Genomic DNA, 18,605 nt, shown 5'->3' on the forward strand with positions numbered 1-18,605 from the left:
GGATTTGCTACAAGAGGCCTTCTGGAGAACGCAGAATGTTTTAAATTTATTCCTAGCAGCAACTAGTGATGCTAAGCAAACATTGCTTGGGAGGTTTCCTTTGTAAGGTTGGAACCACGCAACACTCACCCAAGGAACATTTGCTCAGCATCATGTATACTGATCCAACATTCTGCCTTCAACCATAAGGATCAAGATTGACATTCCCTTGGAGAATTTGGTCAAAAACTAGCCTCCTCATGAGAAAACTATTAACAGCCAAGCTTCTTAGGAAACATTTCCCTCCAAGGCCATTTTAAGTGGTAGCTCCTTCAATGCTGTATGTGCTAGTGCCTAAACGTTTTTGTAAAATGACAAGCTAGCACTTTATGAAACACCTAACTAAATACATTAAACATTGATGACTAACTCCAGGGTGCAATAACATCCACCCAGGCCTGCAAGTTTATCAAACTTGTCCTTTCTGAAAAGTAAATTACATAAAGCATTGCACCAGAAGCACTGGCCAAAACGTCGATGAACCAGTTGACAAAAGGGGTAAGACTTACCTCTATAGGCTCAGACGGTATCTTCAATTTGGGCAGCTTTGGCTTGGCACTTGCTTTCAAATTAGTAATGTTTCCGTAAGATTGTCCATGATAGTCATCAGGGAGTGGTTTCAGTTCTGGAGATTTGTTGGGAGCCTGGTCTTGGCCATCCATTGGTCTAACGTATGCCGTGGGTTTTTGTTGAACAGCATTGGTTTTAGAAGGCAGGGGTGCCGGAAAGTTTTGGGAGGAAGGCTGAGTGGACATTGCTATATTAGCAGTAGACCCAGCATTGTCCCTTCCTTCAATGTCGTTTGACTCCATAGCAGGTGGAGTTTTTGTTGAATGAGAGTAGACATTCCCACGGCTTTTACTGTTCTGTATCCGGGAACGTACATGCTGGCTGGAATGTATGGGGGATAGCGGCCCGATAGGGGAAGATAGAGAGGAAAGCAAGGGAGACAGTTTGGAAGGGGAATACGATTCCTCTTCGCTACAACTATTGCCATCTACATGACGGTCGTTTTTTCTGTAGTTGTGGCTGCTTCGGTCATCTTGTTCACAGTGACTTTGTACTTGGCTCCGATTCTGGCTTCGGGACTGGTTGTAATTTTTGTTATGCAAACCAGGGGCATGCTCCTTCCCAGGATGGGCCTTTCGGTGTTGTCCAGATCCATTTCCTGAAGTGGGAACGCAGGTGGGAGGTCCCATGGGCTGGTGGAATGGGAGTAGTGACATGCTGTCTCGCTTTTCAGAAAGGACCGTTCGGTCAGACTTTGGCAAAAGGGTCAGAGGAGCAGTGCTTTTGGGTATCCCAAAGAGATTCTGATGGGCTTTGGTGCTGATGAGCTCTTTCACCTCCTCGTAGTTCCCCAACATGCTCTGAATTCGACTAGACAATTCGTCACCTTTTTTTGTCTAAAAGGAAACAAAAAAAATTAAAGTTAAAAAAATGATCAATTGCAGCCTTTTTATATATGTGTTAATAAAAATGTGCAACTCGGGCACTACAAGATGCCTCTCTCTACACCTTATCTATGGCACAATGGATCTAGCCATATAATATGAGATGACTGCCCTGCACCACACACTCAGAATTTGTTAGCGAGTTAAAAGGTGCAGACAGCTAGCGGCAGGTATGCATATCTGGTCTTTGGCGGGCAGGGCTGTTATAATATAAACTGGTCTAAGTGGGAAAATAATTCCAAGATTACATAATGTCACTATTTCTTACAATTATTTGGTCCGCCATATGAGTGTGCCTTGGTTTAGCAGTTGCGACATCTATAGATGAGAGTTTAAACAAGATGAAAGAACATCGACAAAAAATGTCTTGCAGATGTTTTACAGCATATATATTTGAACATAATATAGATTAAAACACCAATAATTATTACCACCAGTTTTTCCTGTTAGAGTGCATCTGCCTCTGGGAGGTACGTGGCAGCCTGGCAACGTAACATTTAAAGATACATTTTGAGCATTTCCCCTTGGGTCTTGCCCAGTTCCTGGGAGAATAAAACTACACATCCTTCAGGCAGCATGAAAGGAATAGCTTGGAATCAGCAGTGGGAGCAACATGGTGTGTTTTTATAGACTAGGGCTGTAATGGAAACGATTACAAGACAATACCCATCACCAAGGAAGTACCAAACCAGAGCTGCTAACCATCATAGCAATACCGTAACACCACACCAAGCACAAGGCTGCACGCACATTTATTTAGAAAAAGAAGAGAAATAAGAACAAGCCAGCGTGCAAAGTGAGAATCCGCAGTACAGAGTGAACTGACTTCTGACCAACCCCACGGGGTAACCATTGTGGTGGCATACGACGGGTATTTCGTCTATGGTGACCAAAATTAAATGAGAAAGGTTTACAGTAAAAGGAACAGGCAGAAGCAACAATAAACTTGCACTTTGAAGGTCAAGCAAACGCATTCAATGACCTCTCTTGACGAAAAGCCATAAACGAAATACCCAGCAACCGACCATGGCCAAAGCTGTCTTTTTACCACATACACAATGCACTATAAAGGGTATGACACATTGAAAACAGTCGGCCACCGAATACGAAAACGCCACATTGGACAGGCAGCTATTCTCCAACCAAGGGCAATGACACTGGACCACGTACACTTCGCTAAGGACCCTCTCCGGACTGTAAGGGGCACTCATCTACGAAAGTGCGACTAGACAATACAAACGGGAGATATGCTCCATACTAATGCTGCTACCTAGACAGAAATCATAAAATACCAAGCGAACAGAATTTTTTTTTAACAGGAAATTCGAAAGCCAGAAACAGTCAGGGAGGCAAAGGCAGCAGATGCAGAGAATGTAACATTCATCAGAGACCCCGCCAAAGCTAAAGAGAGAAAAGCAGGTGTCTCATGCGATAGGAAATAAGAAATTAAATGGAACCTTGCCTGAAATAAACAGCTCAGAACAAAGATGCTGTGCTAGAAAGATATAGCGCTTATACTTCAATAGTGTTCAACATTTTCCATGTGCTAGATGTATAGGTTGTCAAATCTAAGAACAGCATCCTCGCTGACGTTTTCAAACATATACAAGCATGTCTTCCAAAGGCAACGGACAGAATTATGCACAGACGCGGCAAAATATCCACAGAGAATGGCACAATTTAAGACAATACATGAACCTCGGAAAAAGCTTGAAGACAGGTATTTAGAGGTAGAGCGCAAAGCTGGGATGGGAAATCCAAGAGGAAATCCATCTAGAATCAAACACACAAGCAGTGGGTCATTGAAATGCATTCACGATAAACCTGCTAATCTTAGATAGTGGGTACCACGAGCTCAGGCCCTTTGCCTCACTCCTCTTAATCCCACATACCATCAGCCTGCCTGCATCTCACAGCTCCCATTTTTGTAAAGCAGAGCAAGGGGAAAGACCCAGATGATCCACTCCTCCCATCTGCCTAATAGGCTGAGCAGCCAATTCCTTGCTTCATATCATTCCCGCACGCTCAGGCCATGATATTAACTTGATGACTGTAGACTATTTAAAATCGTCATAACTGCATTGCCACCAAGTAGTGTGATTCTGGTAAAAGCTCCAAATTTTGGACCTTGCCCCACTCTTCACACCCACCTAGTCCTAGGCACTCCTTTCATCTCATGCCACGCCATTCCCATGCTGCTCAGCCTTCTCCCCAATTCACCTCACTCGCCTAGTTAATTGGTCCTCGCATGGCATCCAGCCCAGGCACTCAGGAGAAGGCTAGAAAGTTTCAGGGTGTTTGTGGTGCATTCCCTGTTAGAGCATAAAAAGGTCTTCGGTCAGACTCACTGCTTCCCTTTCCCTCTCTTTGCTAACTCCATGTACCCCTTAGATTTCTGACACGTTACCATACTTCACACAGGGCCCGGTCCCTTTTTGGCAGGAAGGTAGCCCACGTGGGTTACACCTCCACATGAGCGAACCTATAGACTTAACAATGGTTTTTGACTCTCTTTGGGTGGACCTCATTAACATTAATTGACTAGGTGCGCTTGGGGAGGTCAGCACCTTCAGCAGGTTACACTGATGATGTTCCTGGGCAAACCTCACCCAACTGTTCCAGACTTGGTGGCTTGTAAAGCTGGGTCTAGCAGTCAGCTGTTCTCCTTTTCTGTTGAACAGACCCAATGTATATACTAATTGGTGGCTGGGAAGGAGTTACTAAGCGGAATCTACTGTCACTGGGTGCCATGAGACAGAAAGACACACGTGGTTATTGGAAAGCTGCACTTCATAGTAGGTTGCATCCGTGTGTCTCCTGGGTAAACTTTATGGCATAATTTGTAACTTGTTGGTTTGGGTTAAAGTAACACTCCCGTTGCACCTAGGTGCGCCTTGTAGACCATCATTATGGGAAATGAGGAGCACTTTCTTTGTTGGGTTACACATCTGCTGTAGGTGGGTGGGCACCACAGACTATTTCCTCACTTGGTCATTGCTGCAGCAGACTGCAGCTCCACTTGTGGGTGATACCCTAGATACATTCCCTTCCTGGGTACACTTCTCATTAAAACAAACTACAAACTCACCCACTATCAAGAAAGCACCAACACTGGGACCATTTTCTACACAGTTGCCAGAAGGTGGCAAGTATGATAAGCACAAGTTTGTCTCCCCACAATAAGAGTGAACCTCACACAACACCAAAATACACAGAGTACTGTGTGAACAACACTCACTCTAACAATCACGCACAGCTACCAGAGTTTGAGCTTATCCACCACAAAGCACTTTGGAACCACACTTAGGAGTAGGAACTGCTATCCTAACAGTGAAATGCAGTACAATTTATGGAAAACCTAATGTCAGTTAAGACTGGAAACTCTGCCTCTACAAATGCTCTTGTGCAGCCAGAATATCTCCATACCATATGCGCATTATGTACTATTACATTCCAGCTGGATGAAAGAAATTGGCACGGTTTAGAATCAGTAATGGTGACAACCTCTTTCTAGTATTGTAATGAATGTGCCATTTATGTGGATAAATAGCCTGATAATGACCGTCGCCCATCACCATCTCAGTCTTATTTAGCATATTATAACATAATATAGTGATGTGTAGGTCTGCCTAGTACGAATAAGCTACGAAGTAGGGCTTGATTATGTCTCTTTCAGATTCTGACTTTATCTTGCTTAACAGCAGTGCTTGCTATTGGCTTTGGCCTGATCTTATGTCATCTTGCATACTAATTTTGCTCTTTTGCGTGAATAGAGGCTTATGCTTGAGTGACTCAATTTTCTGAGCTGTCGCCATTTTCTGAGCTTCACTAGGTGAGAAGGGCATGTTTTCCTTTTCACTTGTTTTTCGCACTTTACTGACCAGAAAGAACTGGATCTTGTCAGATGAATGTGCTCGCTCTGCTCTGAAGCCATAACAGACGCCTGGCCAGCTGAAGCTGTGGCCTTGGTGCGGAGTGGTAAGGACTCTGATGGGAAAAGGGGGCGAGGCTCACCAGGAGCTTCGTCTTACGTCTCCACTTGAACTAAAGGAGGTGTCTGGGTTCTGTTCGGTGGAAGTTCATCACAGGGCAGACGTGCAGCTGTGGCGATGGGGCGCATAGTGTCACTACTGTCTCCTGTTTCAGCCGAAAAACCGGACTCCCCTTTGGCGAAGTGGAAACGGGATGGACAGACAGTTGGTGAGGTGTTCCAATAATTTCTAGTTTTCCTACTGTTCTTGCTTACTATAACTTTATTTTCAGGTTCCATACATTTATATACATATATATATTTCTACATATATGTTTGCCTTGATTGTGTTTCAATCATACAATTGATATGTTAGAATCTGCTATGATAGGTACATTTGGCTTACCGTGTGGTGCTATTTACTAATAAATATATCCCAGATATACCAATTCGTCTTTTCCTTGTAGCAGGAGGTGTGGACTCTTCTTGGCCAAGTATTCTGTTGTAGAAGGATGGGTGAATTCCCTTCTAGCAGGTAATTATGTTATAGGAAGTTGTTCTACTCCTGGCAAGCGATGTGCAAAGTATATCTCGCTCTAGAGAAGTGTTGTGTGTGTTACCTTGGTCTAGAGGAGACTCGTGATATTGTTTTCTTGCCTTGCCTTTGGGGGAGTGTTGAAAGTTTGCCCACCTTAGGAAGTGCTGTGTATATGTTATATTCCATAAGTTTGGAACTGATATTCTCTCCCTGGGAAAGTGACGGTACATACCTTGGTCCAGGGGAGATCTGAGACCTTTCATTACAAGTATGTAGAAGAGGGTGGGAAGTGTATTTCTAATGTGAAGTAATCTGTGCATCAAACACACAAAAGATGCTTCAGCAGTCAAACATTTGGAACATTGCTCTGCTCAAGTACATTAACAGGAATAAACAATGGTTCAGGGTTAAACCTGGGTGTCGTGAAAGGGTAAAGCAAAGGAGTTTTGGGTGGAGAACAGCTTTAAGTTCAGTAAAACCAGATTTCTCAGCAAGGCCTGTTTATCCTTTGAAAGCTCTTCTTAAGGTATTCTCCTCAATGGATACTAATGCCACTGAACCCAACATATTTTTCCAAAGTGTTCCAAACAGCATTATGAAGCTAAAACCTCAACATACCTTGTAGGGTTCTGCGAATAGTGGGGCATTTTCAAGAAAACGCTCTCTCTCTTGATGAGCTTCCTGGTTCCTTCTTTCTTTTTCTCGAATGCGAAGCAAATTTCTATCTTCATTGTACAAGCTTGCAAAGGGAATAAAAAAATTAAATAAGTTAGCGTTTTCTAACAAAGGCCTTTAAAAAAACATTTTATAAAAAGTACAAAACATCAACAACGTGAATAGTCACAATAATGTCTATATGCAGTCAACGGTATAAGTCGGTGACATTTTCCGGCTAGCGTTCTAAAAGTATAGCTTGCCTTATGAAGCAAGTCCAGATCTGAATTCAGGTAACTCAACAAAGAAGTTTTTTTAAAAAAGCATGATGAAAACATTATGAAGGGGCAAGGCATGTCCAAAATACCGGCACACCTTGAGTAGGACTGTCCCAGATAGTCTGATCTAAAGCCGTGTGAATATGCACTGCCCATCACAACTGACAATTGCCACCACCCTCCACGGGGCGTGCTCTTCAGATACAATGGGGGTACTAAGTACTGTAAGGAAGTTTTTACAATCATTAAATGGACAGTGCTTATCATAATATGCAGCCCAAGCACTTTAAATTGCGGAGATTAAAACATTGCTGCTGATCTCAAAACATGGCCTTGCCTACTGGATCAACACGCCTTTACTACATTTTACTGCAAGAAGTGCTTAAAGTGATTTCTACGACGTTTGCCTGATGCTTAAACAGCCTCTTGCTTCCAACACAAGTGATCCAGTCAATAAGTCCACCAAAGGATAAAAGGCTGAGGCATTGCAGTTTCTTGCCCTGCCCTCTAGAAGAAAATGTGTTTTTGTAACCCATAATACTTATCCCCACATACATTTGTTTTCACTGCTCCACCAGCCGTACACATTACTTCCGGAGTGCTCTGCCGCTGTGCAGATCATCCACCTAACCTCCAACCTTTCACAATCATGCCTTCCATGTCTCAGTTTACATCACTTACACACTGCTGTTTGTAGGTGTAACAAACAGATCACACTAAACCCTTACGAAAAAGTGGATATGCCCACTATTCTGCAGTGTCCTGGGAAAATATAGGGCTGTTGTGTATCAAAGCTAGTTGTTCCCCTATATTATACTCTCCTTAATTAGCCATTAGCAGTTAGTTTCGGTGGGTGTCTGTCACCTGTACGTGCTTTTTAATCATATGAGATGGCTAGTGTGTAAATCTAGTTCTGTGTCAAAGGAATGTAAGAAAAAACACAATCATTACCATTCTTATTTTCACCAGTCACTAACATTTCGAGGTCCTCCAAGCTTTATTTCTTAACACAGTGACAAATGGACACATCATGTGTTCACAACAGTGGTCTGGTTAAGTGGGAAAAATGTTCAATGGTCAATGTCTTCAGGTGCAAAATCAATGACAACCACTACTACACTGCAACTCCTCCCAAAACTGAGCCTTCAAAATGGCTTCTCAAGGCTGCAAAACCGCTTCTCCTATGCCAACACTAATCATATGTGGACTCTCTCATGGCAGCAGCACAGCCCTCCTTTAACAACTGTTCTACCAAGGCCCCGCTTTCTCGTGAACGCTGCATCATGTTGTCCACAGTGGGCACACTGCTGAGGACAGATTAATCGGTTCACACAGAAACTTTGAGCAAGGAAGTGGCTGAGGGGCAGAGAAAACGACCTGAATGATGCTCGGATATTACACCGTAGTCCTAATGAGGATGAAGAGGAGGAGTGAAGGAAACTTTTTAAAACACCAAATGGGCCTCCAGCTTTCTTCAAGGCATACACATTCCATGCCAAAATGAAATTCTGTGGCATGTACTTTATAGTAGAGGCATAACATTCTTGTGCCCGGCTGCTGTTTTGAAATCTTTTATGACTTGTGCTGTCAAATAAAAGTTACACCACGACTGATTGGAATTAAATTGATACTAGTTTAAGTTTAAAAACATTGAGGCACACCCATTAGTGATCATAGCAACAATGCACACTATGGTGGTTCCCTGTTATGTAATGCCTACAGCAGACCGTTTTCAATTTACAAAAAAAAAAATATATATATACACACACACACACACACACACATGCATACACTTAACTTTTAGATGCATACACACATATATAGGGACGGACAACTAGTGTGAATCCCATGTTGGTGACCTAACTTACCCTAAATGCAACCATCCAATTAGGAACAAAACCCGGTATGCAAGAGTGAATGCGACGCCCGGCTTGAAATCATGGAGCGAAATCAACAAGCACATTGACAATACAAGCTGATAACTAACAACAGGGAATAAAAGGATGAATGCAAATGAAGGTTACAATAAACATATTAAAAAAGTGTGCGGTTTTCGAGCTGAATTCAGAAGCTAAAATCCTGCTATTTTTTGCAATGCCCTGTATATTTTGTATGTTGGTTAGCCCACACTACATTCAACGGCTCTGCCCCGAAGATCTGGAACTCTCTTCTACCAGAAGTATGCAGAATCTCCTCCACAGTTGCTTTCAAATTGGAAGCTAAAAGATTCCCTATGAACAAGTTCTTACCTTAAATGGATTTGGATCATCTGCTCTAAGTCAGGGGACTTACAACCTGCACTGTGTGCAACTCTTATTTAGTCTATCATTTGCTCCCCGCTTGCTCACTATGTACCATTATTTGTATTACTTTCTATTGAACACCTTGTTTTATAATTATGTTGGGTACTCTTATTAAAGCCAGCACTGTATTGTATTACCATCCTTCCCACTTACAGTAAAGCGCTCTGATATCCTTCGGGATCTTGTTCGCGCTATAAAAAGCTTTATAAATAAATGAATAAATAAAATACACTATATTTCTGATGTACTCTCAAGAAATGAATGCTATTTAGATCATACATGCCTTACAATGTTACCCTTTTAAGTGTCTGGCCACAGGGCAGTGCCTCCTCCCTCTGCCAATGAACTAGGAACCCAAAACCAATTTGGGTAAGTTAGGTCTCCTTCTTGGAATTCACACTATTTTTCTGTCTCTTTATACCTGTGTGCATGCATCTATAAGTAACGCGTAAAAGGAAAGGCCCAGTATTCTGGAAGCCCAGCATATTGGTCAGTCAAGTATAGGGGGAAATTGTGCGAGATATCAAAATCCCCTGTTTTCAAATAAACTTGCAAACTAGATGAAGACAAAAAACAGGACCAGAACTGAACTTACTATGCATTACTTCTCCCTTACTACTCATCACAGGCTTGTGCATATAAACTGGACTATCAAAGGGTTACTAACGTAAATGCTTTAATTTCTGATTATCCCCCACTTATCTGCACCATCTCAGATAACATCTGGCTTAGCTCATTACCAGTTTGAAAATTCCAGAGAACTTCATTGTGTTTACTAATAATTCCCTTTACTAAATTAATAGCCAGAGACGGTCTCGGAAGGAATTTGTAGTCAATTACATGTGTTCTACTTTTTGGTTTAATAATTCCTGCTGTAGAAACCCACAATGATCTATTTTTGCTTCTTCTGGCTTTGCTGAACAGCATGTAATGCAAGTACAAGCCAAGTCGGATCTAAGAGTTGCAGGATGCAATAAGTTTACAGATCATCCTGAGGTTTACATATTCCCTGATGTATTAATAAATAATAAAAATGTTCCATCAATTGGTTTATTCAGCCCATGAGAACAGCATATGTTTAATGTCAACACTGCAATGGACGGTACCTTAAACCGTAGGACATACACAAGGTAATATGGCAAAAAGATAAGCCTGCCACCCCCACCCAACCAGTCGCCCCTAATGTTAATACACTTCACCCACTCCTATATAGCACCAGCTCCTGAACTATGCTTCCCCATACTTTCCTAGATTTGATGATAAACAGGTTTCCTAAGTTCACTAGCCTATCATTAAGGAAGCTGTTTTAAGGGTAGCTGGATCAGCATAGTCACAATGTGTAAGTGGATCATCCTATAGTTCGGCATCATTTGACCTGGGTGCAAACAGTGGATAACAGTCTTCCACTCTGTAGAACTGGTAGAAGGAAATGTTTGCCACTTAAGCAGCTTCTTAACTCTAGTCACAGTGAATCATAGGTGGCGGTGTATCAGAAATAGCATATAATTGATTCAACCATTACACCTGCAATGTGGTAATATTCAGGTAATCCCACTCCAGGAGGAAGCACTGAGGCACGCAGTTGCATCAATGTTATGATGTAGAAGCCTTACCTCATCAACCCGTTAAACTACATCAAAGTCAAAGGACACTGGCCAACAATACACCATGGACACAGATACCACTTGCCTTCCAGGCACTGCCTGATGCAGCATCGTATCATATTGAGTTGCTACTACGCACACCTGTGACAAAGGGTGCCATTCTTAGTTCAACAGAATTTAATTTTTTGGTCAATGGATTCAGTGGTTTTAAGTGTAAATAATTTCAAACTGCCAAGAATAGGTCACTTTTAAAACAGAAAAAACTAAAAAAACTAACCATAAATCGGGGAGGGGGGGTTCCGACAAGAAAAAAACTATTAGTGAAACTGTGAGACTTCTTGATTAAAGAAGTTTCTGGATTGAAACAATGTTGATACATTTACTTTACTGAAAGCTTATACTAAAGACAACAGATCTATTTGCAACTTGAAGAAGATGGCTCATGAAAACTAAACCCAAATTGATACTCAAGACATTCAGCAAAACTAAACCCTGACCGTAGTCCCTAAAAAAATCTTACTTCAAGATTACAAAATGGTTCCATCTTTCTCACGTAAGAGGGGGGACAACCTGATCAACTTAACCAGAGTTTAAAAAATAGTACTTACCTTCTTCCAAAAAAACATTTGGAAGGCCTGTGCAATATCTACAACACATAAATAAGTCGTTTTTGCTTCAGACACCTTGGTGGTGTGAATAGAGCACGTTAGATTTTCTTTTTAAACTTTTTCTTTTTAATTTTTACTAGAGTAGAAAGTCTATTTAATAAACGCATGACCTACAAAGCGTAAACAATAATCAGATGAACTGGTAAAATCAACCACACCGAATAAGCAATAGGAAAATAATAGTATATATTAGTTATCTATGTGAAGATGCACATATTTATATTCTCACAAAATATAGTATAACCCAAGTTAAAACAAAGACTCTGTGTACTCTTGCAGAGAAAGATTGACTGGCACGAATAATTGGTAATTCATACATATCCAAAACATATGACCCACATGTCTAAACTTTAAACTACAGACCTCTTATTAAGTGTCAGATGATCTCAGTTAAAGCTAGGTCAGCAGTTGCTGTTAACAGAACTTCAACTTTGGTCTTTTACTGTCTTTTTATGTAAGCAGAACAAGCCACTCTTCGGTCAAACTGGTCTAAGCCACAATCATGCACAAACAGGATTAACTCCTTCAAAAAATATTAATTATACAGAGCTCTTAATTTCATGATCGAAAATCACAGTCAGTCGTACAAAAAGTACTTTTATTAATGTGTTACCCCTTTGCAAGACCAAGTGAGAGCTATTTCACCCATATACTCTGAATACAGAACAACCATTATCTTCCTGGAGTCCCTTCCATCCTACAAATCTAACGTGGACAGCAATAATATCTGAAGGTCTACCTCGGATGGATGTAGAAGTTATGTCTGCATCCACTTTGTCATCTCAAAAGGAATCCTGAAGTGGCTTATACACTTCTGATGATTAAGCGATTTGCATTTAAGAGTATGGGCGATTGATTAAAAAAAATAAGTTGCACAGATCTTTCAAAGAATGTTTGTTAGCTGAAATCCAAGCAGTAAATGGCAATTGCTCGAGTTTCCTTGTGCTTCTTTTCCAATTTGTATTTGAATATTATGAACTCAAAAGCCAATAAATATATGGGCTCTCGCAAACTAACAAAAAGCTTCTGATTCAAGGGTCACAATCTCAAACAAATACCTTTAAATAATGCGGACTCCATATACAAGGAGGAATTCACACGTAGCCAATCAGGAACACCACTGCATGCAGCCTGGTGAACAACAAGCGCAAATGTGAATCCTTAAGGCTCTACTGTTCTTGCGGTATTGTTGGCACCCAGCAGCTTACCATTCTATGCTTTAGAAAGAGTTCACAGGCTAGCAGGGGTATCCCACTAAAGCTTACACATAACACATCGCATTAGAAGCGCCAAGACATAGGTAATCAGCTTACTTTCTAAAAGATTTTAAAAACATAATTGAAAATGAAAAGGCCTTCTCCAATACATACTAATAACGTTATGCCAACTGTAATATGTGTACGTCAACTTTACATCAACAAGGTCTTCGAAATAGGCTCTCCTAGACATGAAGTGCCATGCACAAACGCAGAAAAGTAACAGTATTTTGGGGTTTGCCGTTATGGACATGACCGTTGGAGGAATGGAATTTCGCAGGGCTTTGCACAGTTATGATTGGATTTAACCCAAGTGCGGCATCAGTCCCCTCAACAGCGGCGATAAACTACAGTGTACAATAGAGTAACAACATACTTTAAGTGATTCCGTCTGTCACTTAAAGGATTACGATTTTCTTTTTACAATTCTTGTATGTGTTAGACTTCTTCGCAACGAAATTGATTTATAGAGTACTGCCTTGCACGATGGATTTAAATTGTGTGGTGTACGGCACAAAAAACCAAGAGAGGGATGTGTAATTTGAGCATCATAATAATGATCTCGGCGCAGAAGAGGAGAAGCCCTTTCATCATTACAATGGCTATTTTTAGTAGGTCTGAAGTTTGGAAACTGTAAGAAACCACAGCACTGAGACCATTTCTTAATTGTGATTAAATTTCAAACATGTTTGCATATTTGTGGTCAAATTATTCACATTACCTTTCAAGTACAGTATGGTTATTTATAACAAAAAAACTGTATTTAATTAGAGTTATATTTTATAATTCAATTCAAACAAGTATTGTTATGACTGACCCTGAAGCCCTGATCTGCTAATGTACATAATGAAATCCAGCCTTTAATGTCCACGTTTCTTTGCAAAGTTCGACCGATTATTGAGATTTCCATTGCAGGGTAATGCCCAATACCCCACCTCCTCCAACTCTCACATAGCAGGTCACTGTGCACGCCAACATCACCATTACGCTATTCTGAATAGGAAAACACTGGCTAGGAGTGATGAAAAACAATATACGAGGAACAACGAACTGAGAGAGAGAAGTGACTAACCATGCGGCTGCTCTTCCCCTTATCAACCCTGTAGTAAACTCGCACCCCAATTAATCCATTGTAGGCAGATCTCCACCTATCAATAGCAATGGAAAGTTTACCACTCAATTAGAGACTGAGTGAACTCGAGGTACCAACAGCATCCAATCCTGTCAACTGAGGAAGTTAGCGCACGATCGAATTATGGATTAAGCACTGCAGTTTTGCTGTCACCTTTCACACACTGGAAAATGCTGCACCATTGGGATTTGGGCAGGGAGGCATCGCGCCCTCTGGGAGTTTGGGGCATGGTGCAGCCCGGGCTACATCAGGCTTCTTTTGGGCTCCTTTTGGGCTAGGTTGGGCTTTAAATCTATCATATAACCGGCCATTTTAAAGGGTTAATCACCATTTTGTAGGTGACACGGTGGCCATCAGTGCTTAGTTAACAGCAATTTTAACTGCCGATCCTTCCCAAGGAAAGACCGGTTTCTGGATTAGTTCAATAAAAGGGGATGGGTTGGTATTTGTAGGTTTTAGGCGGTTTCGGTTGAACAGGTGCAAGCAGTGGGCAGGTCAGTTGCCATGGTTATATATTAAGATGATGGTTGTGAACATAGGGGAAGCAGGACAATGGGGGGGCAAGGGGTAATAAAGTTGAGCCTGGAGGAAGGAAAGGAAAAGTTGTGTTTATCGATGTAAAAGTTGGCAGTTCAATGGCAGGGTAGGAGTTGCAAGATAAGGACGTTAAGGCAGGTGGATAATTTAGGAGTGGGGGTAGGGTGAATTTGGTGAAGTACTATATATACACTGAGGTTTAGTTTTGTGAGGCGAAGGCCTAGTGTGAATTTCATACAAGGAGCGAGTATGTGCTCTGTGCTGCCGTTTATGGCCCAAACTCGTGCTATTCTATAACCTTAACATCACCTTCCCCTTTTACTTAGCTCCACTTTTACGATTCGCTGCAAAAAAAGTTTCCATCCACAGGACGCATTTGCTAATATGTTTTGTATATTTCAATGATGAAAAAAAGCGCTCAGTTTCAAAGACAGAAAATTGAGCATAATTACCAAAGTGGTGTTGTATGAGGAGTCATGAAAAAAGCAATTACGCCTCCTGACAGCCTGAAACTCTCAACTAAAAGCACACCAGCATTTAGTGGTTATTTCACGTTGCGTTTGTCTTTTTTCTTTTAACTAAGTACATTGTACAAAAAAAGTAATTATAAGCATATCTAACACACTTACCCAGATTTACAACGTGCTTGCTAAAGAATCGTCACTTCTTAGCTCTAATTTTCCCTACAATGATTATTCACTGGATCGTTTTTCTGACTGCACAGGTTTTCCAAGTAGTTATATTTGCTGTGGGGGAAGGGGTGTTGGCCTTTTAAAATTAGATAGACTGTAGTTCCAGTCAATCATTTAAAACAAACAGAAATGTAAAAACAAACGTTAAAACCAAACAAAGCACGATAAAAAGGCATTGTTAAAATAAAAAAAATATTATTTTGGTATAAGGCATCCATTTCAATAGTCCTATTCCCTTCCATGTTCAGTTTCTTTGATTATTTATGGTCCAGAGTGGAATTTATCTTCGAGGAGTAGGGCAGTGCAGGTAGAGGTGGGCAAAACTTTAAAAGCTCGAGTCAGGCTCCAGCCGGAAGCCTGGCTCTAGCTCAGCCTCATCCTGTTGGGACCTCGACCCCATAACAAGCCGAGCTTTCAAGTGTCTTCTACTCGCCTGAATCTCCCTGTCCTCAGCATATGGCATTACTGTCAGAGCCGATGACTGTGGAACTGGTGGAACCAGGTTCGAGTCTCGGCGTCGGCTCAACCATCCTGTGAGTCAGAGCACGTCTCTTAAATTCTCTGTGCCTATAAACAATTGTCCTTGTGTAATGTAACTAGTGCTCATGTCAAGTGCTCAGCCTTCGGGTCGAGTTTGCACTATATTTAAAAACTAGAGAAAATGAATTAAGAGGCTAAACAAAAGTTTTAATATAAGGAAAGACAAATAGAGACATTTCCGGGCTGATTTATACAAAGTGAAACCAGAAAATCTGGATGAATCACTGCTTCCCTGCCTAAAGTGTGTGATTTAAGCAAATACTTTATTTCACAAAAACTCTTTTTTTCTTCATTATCGAGTATGAAAGTAATTCCAAATATATGAGTTCAGACTACCAGTTGTACAAAACTATCATTTTTAATACATACTTCTCAGTGCAGTGCTACATTATGCCTTATTAATGTTAAAGCTTCCACGTGTTAAAGAAATACACTTATTAAAATGTTGATGAGACTGTCCCATATTTTACCTGGTTTGGTATATGATCTACATAGCAAATATTTTCAGGGCTCGACTTGAGCACGGGCTAAAACATCTGAGCCAGACCCTTGGCTTGGCTCTCTTATTTTATTGACTGTGACAAAAGCTGTGAAACGTGGAGTACAGTCATATTGATACCGTTTTGTGTTAAAGTCTAATGGTCAGCGCTAATCATGTTCACGCGGGACACCAAGGACTTCCAGTTCCATTCATGGGTGCTGGAAGTAGGGTTGGGGGGTGCTGCAGCACCCCCAGAAATAACCATGCTGGAGTTCAGAAGGCGTATGAGCAATAAAGATGCCTTTAAATTATGTCTTTATATTGTTAGGTTTGCTGTGCGTTCAAAGTCAGAGGTCAAATGTTGGGGTATGGCTTATGAGAAATTGCTGCCTATTCCTTTAATTTGGAGATTGGGGTTTACTTTTTGTTTTTTTTTCAAACTGCAAAGTGAGAGGATATTCTAAAGTAAACTATGTGCCACTCATGCAAGGAGTACAAGGCGTAGATGTACAACCTTACTGCTTTTTTACACAAACTTATAATTATTGGAAAGGCTGTAGGATGGCAATTTTGTGTCAAAAACTATTCAAATATATGTATATGTATTGTACAAATATTTCAAAATACACCAACAGTTAAGAAATAACAAATGTAGCACTGTTTTTGCAATTGTGAAGTGTGATGGAAGAAAAGATTTTTAATAGGATCAAAACGATTCAAGATCATTTACTTTAGGTAGTGCAACTTTATAGTTAGCTGCTGAAACTCTCTCACATTGCCGTTTATGTATACTTTTATTAGTAAAACTGGATGTCAGTAAAAATTTAGTAGCCATTTCAGTGGAAAATGTTATGTCTGTGAATGGCAGCGCGCTAACACACCATGCTATATTGATGTATTTTCCGACAGTGTCCTCCAAAATTTACCGCCGACTACATACCTCCCCCTTACTACTTTCCTGTTGAATCGGTGCGACTCATTTGCTACACTTCTACTTTGTGTAATGCTTGGATTTTTCAAAATCCCTTTGACTTCGGTGATGTAACACTGAAGGCGCTCCCACTCAGAAAATTGTTCGTTGTTCTAGCACCACTGGCTGCGTTGGAACAAGGCTTGCAGACAAAGTCAAAGTCAGTCACTCAAACAGTGAGCAGCTCTATGGCGAAATTACTGGAGCCCATCCACTGTGGAAGGTGATTATCTGCAGCAGTGCACTACAGTGCCAGGGGCCCATGCACTCTCCGTGGCCCCACAGCAAACCACATAAACTAGGATGTGTTTCCCCGGCAAATCCCAAGCAGCTGTTTGGTTCCTGTACTGCACTGTCAATCAACAACTGAAAAGACTTCCACCAGCCAATCCCATGGAAAAAGGCTTCCAACCCTTCTCTCACTAACAGAATAGGATTCCACCCACATGAAGGTTGTGCACACCCGATTGCCACATGCTGTGACCCAGTTCAACGTAACTCCAACACAAAAAGCTTCCATTGAAGGAGGTATTTTATCGCAATATGTTTGATAAAAATAGAAGGAATCTGTTCACTGGAAGGGATAGAAGAGTAAATAAGTGTAAGGGTTACAGTAGTGTCTACAGCTGGGTACCCCCTTCCAACATGCATATGTGCATTTGCAGAACATTAATCACTACTCCGCGCTGCAAACCAATGCACAAAATTACAATGATAGGACTAGCTTTACAGCGGGGAACAGGGTTCGAAGGAGGGCATGAAGGAATGGAGAAAAGATATGGTGTACCCTGTTATTTCCATAAGGACGTCCCGTCTTCATATCATGGCAATACACTGCATTATCTACATAGTGAATGTAGTCAAATAAAAAAGTACATATTCATTAATTGGTAGCTTTAAAAATGTTAAATAATTCAGGGGTAGACTTTTTCATTTTTTTAACTTCAAATCCCCTTTGAGGTGCTGGCTAATAAAGCAGGAAGACTGAAACAACGTTCTTCAAAACATACGTTTGGTGGGTTCCCAGAACAAGCATTGGCAAAGCCAATAGGGTTCGACCATGCCTGAGCTATTGGCCATGTCAAAGTAAAAGTCTTCTTTCAGCCATGTTGTCTACCAGCACATCTGCTGCCCAGCATGGCTGAAAGTTACTGAAAGCCCAGAATCACAGGATGTTGAGCTGACGCAGAGTCTCCTTGGTCCCCATGTTCAGTTTATTGTGTTGCCTCTCCTAGCACAAAAATAATCGCGCTGGCCATATTATAGCACAATTTTCAGTGACTCTCAGCCATGCTGAACACTAGACAACATGGCTAAAAGACATTCACATTGACGATGCCAATAGCTTGGGCACTGTAAAAAACTAATGACTTTGCTTATGCTTGTTCGGTGTTGACGGGGTCTTGCTGAACAAATGTGAAAGTGAGAAACAGTTAAGGAGCTGTGAAGTGAAGCGAGGATGTGGCTTAACAGCCTCAGCTGACAACAG

General features: G+C 41.2%; 1 protein-coding gene across 3 annotated transcripts in view; it reads right to left on the reverse strand.

Moving 5' to 3' along the window:
- The window catches only part of AFF1 (ALF transcription elongation factor 1), a 957,397-nt gene that overhangs the window by 250,854 nt on the left and 687,938 nt on the right, over positions 1 to 18,605 (reverse strand). For all 3 annotated transcript variants that reach the window (XM_085636540.1, XM_085636541.1, XM_085636542.1), the window contains 2 exons: positions 6,620 to 6,740; positions 549 to 1,445 (listed from right to left, as the gene is read on the reverse strand). In XM_085636540.1, the coding sequence (XP_085492666.1) occupies positions 549 to 1,445; positions 6,620 to 6,740 (1,018 nt within the window). The remainder of the gene's footprint in view (positions 1 to 548; positions 1,446 to 6,619; positions 6,741 to 18,605) is intronic.

The sequence above is a fragment of the Triturus cristatus genome, chromosome 2_1 (assembly GCF_964204655.1).
Source record: "Triturus cristatus chromosome 2_1, aTriCri1.1, whole genome shotgun sequence".
Classification (NCBI taxonomy): domain Eukaryota; kingdom Metazoa; phylum Chordata; class Amphibia; order Caudata; family Salamandridae; genus Triturus; species Triturus cristatus.